The following is an 8706-nucleotide window of genomic DNA, read 5'->3' as shown; positions in this document are numbered from 1 at the left end:
GTGTGTGTGTGTGTGTGTGTGTGTGTGTTTTAAAGTTTAGGGCCATAGTTTTTGGGTATGGCCTGGGCCATAGTTTTTCGGTATCGCCTTTCTTCCTCCTCTGCCCCTTATTTTTAACCCTCTCTTCCTCTTCCCTACTGCCGTAAGCTTCCCACTGTCCATCTCGGAGTTTAGACTGGTGGACATGCTCTAAATCTCCCTCGGGTCCCCAGATTGGACAAAGCCTACATCCCCACCAAGTAATGCACACACACACCCACTTTTTTGCATGTAAATTAGGGGGATTCATGGACTCCCTGAAAACCCAGTCCCGGTCCCAGCTAGCAGATGTCCTGGGGTAGTGAATTTGTGTCCCAGCCTTCCAGAAGCCCCTTGAGAGCAGGTACCAGGCCTTGCGCTTCTTTGTGATGCCCTCACCTTAGGGAGCCCAGCGGGCTGATGGGGCTGCGAGACCCGTGTGCACTGGGCTGGAGCTCTTGGGAATGTCCTTGGCTTAGAGCCAAGTCCAGCCTTCTGTCCAGGTGCTCCACCTTCTCCTGCCTCCCCCACTGCCTTCCTGCAGTGCTGCTTTAAAATGGTGTTTAAAAAAAAAAAAAAGGCTTGGAGAGCTTATTTCTCTCTGCTGGAAGATGCCTCCCACTCATGCTTTTCTCTGTCCTCCAAATAACTTGTCAAAAAAAAAAAAAAAAGCCTTTGCCAATTTTAAAATCTTGCAAGAGATAATACAACAAAGGTAGCCCCCTTCCTCCCCTCAACTGCCACCCTGGCTGGGTGGTTTTGGGAAACCTGTGGTTTGAGCAGGGCTAGTGGGAAGTAGTGACTTCTCAGGGGAAGAGAGAGAGGAGAGGCCGAGAGCGCAATGTGGGGAGAGGGGGATTCCAGACAGGAAGGGCCCTGGTGACCCACGGGCTGGAGGCCAGAGCTGGGCAGGGTGAGAGGGATGTCGTCCCTCTCTGCCTCCAGGATGGCTTCCGGTGGCAGCCCGGCCACCTGGGGCCCTGCTTTGCCCAGTGCCAGCAGCTCTGTCCTTCAAGAGAGCAGGGTGTCGGCAGTTGTGGCTCAGAACACGCCTGGGAGTCAGGGCCACAGGCTGACCCAGCGCTGTCTGTGTTCTGTCCCTGAGGTGGCCGGGAGGTGGTACGCCGTGGTGGCCCAGGGAGGAGGTAGGGTAGCTGCCTTAGGGCTCCCCCCCTCCCCCTGACATGGGCCGAGCACGTCTTGTCTGCGGCCAAGCTTCCTGGTTCAGGCGGGCACAGAGGTCCCTTCACCTTCCCTCCTGGCCCCTCGGGAGGGAGCGTTGCCCTGGCAACTCATGAGTGTTATCGATCTCCTTGGTGGGTCTGCCAGAATGACTCCGGTATCTCATTCTCCTCCCTCTTCTCTCCCCAGAGGCCATTAACTGCCTGATGAGAGCAATCGAGATCTACACAGACATGGTAAGGGGCATCTGCTGGCCTGCCCTGCCCTCCACCCCCCCCCCAGCAGCGCTCCTTCTGCTGCTAGAGCCGATGGGAAGGGGGCAGGGGAGCCCAGGGCTTTGGTGGCCTGAGCTGGGCCTGGGCCGTGCTTCTCCTGCACCCCCACCAGGCCTCCTGGAGCACCCTGTTGGAGAGGGTTCGCCTGCCCCCGCCCCGGCCCCCAGCCTCTTCAGGGCCATTAGTGCTCACTGGTGCTGTGTGTGTGTCCAGCACTGTTCCCCACGACCAGCCCCTTTCCCGCCAGGTGTCGTGTTTGATTGACTCCCTCCTCAGGACACAGGCAGGCAGCCAGAGCAGGGGCCTCTCCTTTAGCCAGAGGAGGCCTGAGGCAGCTGGCGGCCCCTCCGGGCTTCTGTCAGCCCCTGGCTTTTCCTCTTGTCTCTCCCCCACGCCCGCACACCCCTCTTGTCAGGCCCCCTCTGCAGGAGCACTGGCCCTGCCCCAAGCCCTTGGTGATCCATGTCTGGGACGAAGACATAGCAGTAACTAGAATCCTAGTAGTCGCAGCCACTGCCCTTCACTGACCCGGCCACTGTGCCGAGTGACTCACCTTCCTGCCCGGCACCTCAGAGGTGGGCAGTGTATTAGCCTATGTCACAGTCGAGGAAGGGGGCTCAGGGAATCGAGACCCGGAGCCCAGCCCGGCAGAGCCCGCAGCCCTTGGGCTTTACCGCAGCCATCAGCAGGGGTGCCCTTAGTGGACTAGCCCCCATGTGCGGAGCAGTGGGCAGCACCTGGGACACAGGCTGAAGGCAGGTCAGGAGCATCCTAGCCCTTTGAGCTGCTAACCTCCCTGGAGAAGCAGAGTATCCCTGGAGGTGGCTGAAGGGCCTGGAAGAAGGGCTGGCCCTGTGGCCACATGGGGGATGAGGGGGTCAGAGGTTGCATGTAGGACTCAAGCCCTCAGTCCTGTTTTTCCCAAGCTTACTGCCAGGTGGCTGGGCTGTCCTCCCACCTCTCAGGACGTCTGTGGAGTACTTTCTGAGAGCAGGGCCTGTGCTGAATGTGTCTGTGCACAGAACGGAGACTGAGCCAGGGCTTCAGGGGGACTTGCCCACAGACCCCAGCTCGGGCAGCCCTCTCACACCAGGTCTCTAATTCTCAGCCCCCCTAAGCCCTGTGCTCCTCTGCCTCACAGTGCTCTCTGCATGCCTCACCTCCCAGGGGGGCTGAGGGGCAGAACCCACCAGCTTCCCGGGACCTGAGGGTCATGGTTGAGCTGGGGTGGAGGCGGACCTGTAGAACATCACTGGTCTCAGCAGGCCCTCCTGTGTCCCTGCAGGGCCGGTTCACAATTGCCGCCAAGCACCACATCTCCATCGCCGAGATCTACGAGACAGAGCTGGTGGACATCGAGAAGGTTGGTGGAGTGGGGGCAGGGACCAGGGTTTCCCTCTCTGGTGTCTTAGTACCTAGCACGGGGCATGGGGCATAGGCAGAGCCTCGTGGGGGTGCATTTGGACAAAGGGTCTGGCTGTGTCCCTGGCTGAGGTCCGGGATGGTGCAGGGCTGCTCTAGAGGCCCCCCGTCTCTCAGCCCTCTCCCTCATGTTTCCCCAGGCCATAGCCCACTACGAGCAGTCTGCAGACTACTACAAAGGCGAGGAGTCCAACAGGTAACTTGGGCAGCGGCTCCCACATCCTGTCTGCCCCGAGCCCCTCGGGGAGCCCATGGGGCCAGCCACCACTCACCTCCCTCCATCCTCCCCCTAGCTCAGCCAACAAGTGTCTGCTGAAGGTGGCCGGCTACGCCGCACAGCTGGAGCAGTACCAGAAGGCCGTGGACATCTACGAGCAGGTCAGGTCCTCCTTGTCAGTCCCCTCACCCTCACCTTGCACTCAGCCTGGCTAAACACCTTTTCCTTGACCTACCACCCCAGGAGGTGCTGCCACTCACCTGCGCGTGCACACGTGCACACACACATACACACACGTACACCCCTTCCCCCCACGCACACACCACATGCACACAGCGTCCTCCTTGCACCTGTCACAGATGCTTCCTGGACAGCCTCAAGCAAGGCAGACTTTGAGAACCAGAGTTGCGGACACAGGAAGGACTGCCAAGGCCTGGGGTGGTGATGGGTAGGGGCTGGGAGCAGGGTCCTCTGTCTGTGGGGAGGAGGGAGTGTCGCATGGATGCCCAGGCTCCCCTCGCTGTGTTGGGGGCGCTGGGCAGGACCGAGCTGTCCTGGCAGCTGGCCTTGGAGGAGAGGGAGGCGGGCACCGCCTTGCCTGTTCTGCTACTGCCGCCCCCTGCCCACCGATGTGCCAGCTTCCTGAGGCCTGGCAGCAGCCGCCTCTGCCCACACTCGGGTGCCACAGGCAGCCCACGGACACCTGGCAACAGCCTGTGCAGCACAGCCCATCTTGCCCTGTCCTCAGTCACACACTCACCAGTTGCTGACTTCCCAGAGCGAGTCCCCAGGGCCCTGGCTAACAAGCCTCACCCTAGGCATGGGCCCGCCCCCAGCTGGCTCCCAAGTGTCTGGCAGATTACCTTGCCCCTTGGATGCCCACCCTGAGCTCACAGCATCACTTACACACGGCCACAGGTGGGGACCAATGCCATGGACAGCCCTCTCCTCAAGTACAGCGCCAAGGACTACTTCTTCAAGGCGGCCCTCTGTCACTTCTGCATCGACATGCTCAATGCCAAGGTGAGCCCAGCCTCCACCTGACACCGCCCCTGACCCCCCGGTGCGCTGTGTCCGAGGCTTCATGCCGTGTCACCTCCCATGTCGTTCTCAACGTGAAGCGTTTCTGCCCTCCTGTCACCTACCTGGCCCCGTTGGCATTTGAGTTTTCAACTTCTGGCTGGCTTGTGCCAGGCTCCGTGCCAGCCGTTTCTCTCTGGGGGTTCACGTCCTGAATCCTTACAGCACCCCCCCGTGAAGCAGGCACCTTTCACCCCGACTTACAGGTGGAGACACTGGGGCCGAGATGAGAGTCCCTGTTGAGGGCCCCATGGCTAGTGAGCTGCAGCCTCGGGATTCCAGACCTTTCCAACCCCAAGTTCATGACTAACCGTAGCCTGCATGCCCACCCCATCTGTTTTCAGGGCTTCTTGTTCACAGAGGGGGTCATGCTGATGAGGGGACTGGCCAGTGGGAAGGAGTTAGAGAATGGATATTAGATTGTTTTTAATGGATTTTATTTTTTAGAGCAGTTTTAGGTTTACAGAAAAACTGTGCAGGAAGTACAGAGAGTTCCTATATGTTCCCTCTCCCCCGTTAGTAACATCTTGCATTGCTGTGATATATTTGTTACAATTGATGAGCCAACGCTGATACATTATTATTAACTAGGAGTCCCTGGTGGTGCAAACTGTTAATGCACTCAGCTGCTAACCAGAAGGTTGGGTTGTGTCCACCCAGCAGTGCCTTGGAAGAAAGGGCTGGTGATCTCCTCCCCAAAAATCAGCCACTGAAAGCCCTGTGGAGCACAGTTCTACTCTGACACACATAGGGTCACCTTGAGTTGGAATTGACTCACTGGCAACTGTTTTGTTTTTGTTTTTTTTTTTAATAATTATTAACTGAAGTCCATAGTTTACATTGGGGTTCACTCTTTGTGTTCTGCAGTCCTTTAAGTTTTAAAAAGTGCATAATGTCGTGTGTCCATATCACAGTATCACACTTAGAATAGTCTCACTGCCCTAAAAATGCTCCATGCTCCCATCTCTTTTTTCCTCCCACACTCCCCTGGCTTCCTGGCACCCACTGGGGTTTGTCTCTGGGCATCTGAGTTGAGAGGCCAGCCTTCCCAAACCACACTGTACGTGGTGAGGCCCTGCCCAGGCTCTGGGGTTTCCTGGCTGTTCTGGCTGTCCTGCCCCCACCTCACACTCCCAAAGCTGAAATTAAACCTCACCTGCTCCCTTCGTGGACACCTGGCAGAGAGGTTCACAGCGTCAGCTTGGGTGTCAGGCTGGGTTCAGACCCTCCCCCACCCCTGATCCCACACCCCGAGCAGGTCACTGCCCTCTCTGGGTCCACTTCCCCACTGTTGTTTTTGTTGTTCTTGTTGGGAATACACACAGCAAAACATACACCAATTCAGCAGCTTCTATATGTACAATTCAGTGATATTGATTACATTTTTTGAGTTGTGCAGCCATTCTCACCCTCCTTTTCTGAGTTGTTCCTTCCCCATTAACAAATTCACTGCCCCCTAAGGTTCCTGTCTAATCTTTTGAGGTGCTGTTGTCAGTTGGATCTCATATAGATAGTTCTTAGAAGAGCATAAAGCTCAAGGGAGACATTCTTTACTAATTACGTTGAATTACTGTTTGGTTTTAAGAAGACTTCGGGATATTTTTTGTTTTAAGGCTTTTAAAACGGGTCACCCCCACTTGATCCTCCCAGGGTCCCGTGTGAAGGCTTTATGTGCAGGGTATGCTCAGAAGAGGCACCCGTTGCCATCTGTCCCCTGCCCCAGCTGCACCTGGTTGGACGAGAAGGGCCAGGTGTGGGAAGTGGCACTGGTCGCCAGCCTGGGAAACCCTCCCTGGCCTCCCCAGCAGCCGTCTCTGCAGCCAGGCGTGTGCTGAGCTCAGCTCTCAGCTCCTTAGAGGTGCCTGCCAGGCACAGAGCCAGCAGGTGACACCGGAGGGAGGCGGGGGAGAGGCGCAGAGCTGACTCAGGGCCAGCAGCGTCCCCACATCCCCTCGGCTGCCAGGCCAGCAGCTCCAACGCTCTTGTTCTTTATTAACTGATCCCCTCCTTCCTCCCCCTGCTGCTCAGCTGGCTGTCCAGAAGTATGAGGAGCTGTTCCCCGCCTTCTCCGACTCCCGCGAGTGCAAGCTGATGAAAGTGAGTGGTGCTGGCGCACTCACGGGCCCCCTCCCTGACCCCTTTGTGCATCTGGCCCTGGAGCTTGGGATGTCCTTGGGTGGTGCAGATGGTTTGCGCTCAGCTACTCATCTAAAAAGGTTGGTGATTTGAACGCACCCAGTGGTACCACAGAAGAAAGGCCTGGCGATCTGCTCCCATAAAGATTACAGCCAAGAAAGCTATATGGGGCAGTTCTGCCGTGTAACACATGGGGTTGTCATGAGCCAGAATCGATTCAGTGGCAACAGGTTTCGTTTTCTGGGGGGCTGTGGATGGACAATCTGGAGGCGTGGACTTCAGTTAGTATAATCACCAAGATTTGCACAAAAGTTTTGTTTTGTTTCCCTCTTAGTCCATTTGGGTCTCTATTTTCAAGATAAGAAGAGCACGAATCAGGCAGTGATGGGCTGAGGGCAGAGTGGGAGGCCAAGTGATGACCCCGAGCATGCACAGACCTCCCCGTGATGTTCTGTGTCGCTGAGAGCGGGCGATTTCGGGTTGAGTAGGGCAGGATTCAGGAGCCCTGGTGGCGCAAATGGTTAAAGCATTGGCTGCTAACGGAAAGGTTGGTGGTTCGAACTAACCCAGCAGCTCCACGGGAAGAAAGACCTGGCGATCTGCTCCCATAAAGATTACACCCTAGGAAACCCTGTGGGGCAGTTCTGCTCTGTCACATGGGGTCACCATGAGTTGGAATCGACTCGACGACACCCACCAACAGGCGGGATTGGAGCACGGCCACACTCTTCCTCCTGGCATGGGAGCCCCCTGATGTTGGGCCCCCCAGACCAGCATGCTGGACTTAATACAGGCTGGCTCTGACCCTTGCCTGCCATTTCCTTGCAGAAGTTGTTAGAAGCCCATGAGGAGCAGAATGTGGACAGCTACACCGAGGCGGTGAGTGACGGCAGGGTGATCGTGCCCTTGAGAGACATGTCACTGGGCAAGCTGCCTTTCTCAGACACACATGCCGGGAACTTCACCCCCCCTTTTTTTTAACCTCTAGCCCCCAGACCCTGACTGTGAGTTCCTTTCTCCAGTCACCCCAGAAGCCTCTCAGGTTTCCCCAAGAGGTGCAGGGAGTGTTCTCCCTGTTTTATAGATGATGACACTGAGGCTGAGAGAGGTGAGGTGACTCATCTTTGGGCCATTGGCAGCAGAGCTGGGATCAGACCCCTACCTGTCTGCTCCAAAGGCCCAGGTCTCTGCACCCCTCGTAATCACCCAGGACCCGCTGACACCAGGCACTCTGGGTGGTCCAGGAGGAGCAGAGGAGGCAGGGAGAGGATTTCCGTCATCTTCCAGGGCTGGTGGGAAGTAGAGCTGGGGGCGGCCAGGCAGCATTGGGAGGCCTGACTTCCCTGCAGAACTCCCCACGCAGATGTTTCTCCTGTCCACCCTCTGTTCTGAACATTCTGGAACTTGATTATGTCCAGCTCAGGCCTCCTCTTGTACCGTAGACGGAGTCTGCCAACTGTAAGCCCTAAATGAGGACAGAGACAAGCCCCTCTGGTTGGTCCTGCCCCAGAGGGTGGACATCAGGCAGTGGGCAGCTTAGCCGAGGGGCTGGGGGAAGAGAGAAGGGATGTGGGTTCTCTCCTGCCCTCATCACCGTGGCCCTCTGGATGGGCCTGTTTCACATCCTCAGGCCTCAGTGTCCCACCCATAAAACAAGAAAGCTGGACCTTTCTGTTTAAGCTACAGATTCTCTTTCCTCTAGAAGAACTCTCAAGCCAGACAAAGGGCACTGGTCAGCTGCAGCCAGGGCCTGCCCTTCTCCTTCCCAGAGACCAGAGACCGGGGTTGACAGGGACTGGAGACCAGGCTCCAGGGCTGGGATGGTGGGGGATGGTGGTGCCTGTGGTCACCTTGGTGCGTCCCCAGGTGAAGGAGTATGATGCCATCTCTCGGCTAGACCAGTGGCTCACCACCATGCTGCTGCGCATCAAGAAGACGATCCAGGGTGACGAGGAGGACCTGCGCTAGGCCACACCCAGCCCTGGCGTCTGTCTTCCTCTCCTCTGCTCCCCTGGCCGCACACCCTCCAGTGAGGATCAGGGCGCAAGCAGGGAGAGGTGGGGCCTGAGGCCTTGGCTCGAGACCTCTCCTCCCCACCCCACCAAGGGGTCTCGCAGACCAAAGCTGTGGCCGTGTGGGCTCAGCTCAGAAGCCGGGCCTGCTGGCTGGACGGTCACCCTCTATCCTTGCTTCACCCTCGCCCCTGCCCATTTATTTAAGCCTCCGTGGTGCCCTTTTCCACCCCTCCAAAAACCAGCTCTACAGAATCTTTGATAAAGACCTATTTGCTGTGGGCGCTACTGGGGCCTGGGGTCAGCCTCTGGCCGCTCGTCTTCAGACCAGCTGAATGGTGAGGCTGGTTTCTATCTCCCTGTG

At 57.4% G+C, this 8706-nt stretch overlaps 1 protein-coding gene across 2 annotated transcripts in view; it reads left to right on the top strand.

Moving 5' to 3' along the window:
* Positions 1-8706, top strand: part of NAPA (NSF attachment protein alpha) — a 33327-nt gene extending 24621 nt beyond the window's left edge. Inside the window, exons 4-11 of one of the 2 annotated variants that reach the window (XM_004381615.3) lie at positions 1390-1436; positions 2761-2838; positions 3038-3093; positions 3191-3275; positions 4033-4137; positions 6223-6291; positions 7159-7209; positions 8197-8706. In XM_004381615.3, the coding sequence (XP_004381672.1) occupies positions 1390-1436; positions 2761-2838; positions 3038-3093; positions 3191-3275; positions 4033-4137; positions 6223-6291; positions 7159-7209; positions 8197-8298 (593 nt within the window). In that variant the 3' untranslated portion in view covers positions 8299-8706. The remainder of the gene's footprint in view (positions 1-1389; positions 1437-2760; positions 2839-3037; positions 3094-3190; positions 3276-4032; positions 4138-6222; positions 6292-7158; positions 7210-8196) is intronic. The other variant, XM_023736260.1, reaches the window with a different exon arrangement.

This window comes from Trichechus manatus, unplaced genomic scaffold, assembly GCF_000243295.1.
Source record: "Trichechus manatus latirostris isolate Lorelei unplaced genomic scaffold, TriManLat1.0 scaffold00087, whole genome shotgun sequence".
In the NCBI taxonomy this organism is placed as follows: domain Eukaryota; kingdom Metazoa; phylum Chordata; class Mammalia; order Sirenia; family Trichechidae; genus Trichechus; species Trichechus manatus.
Note: the sequence above shows the minus strand (reverse complement) of the source record. Positions and strands in the feature narration are given on the sequence as shown.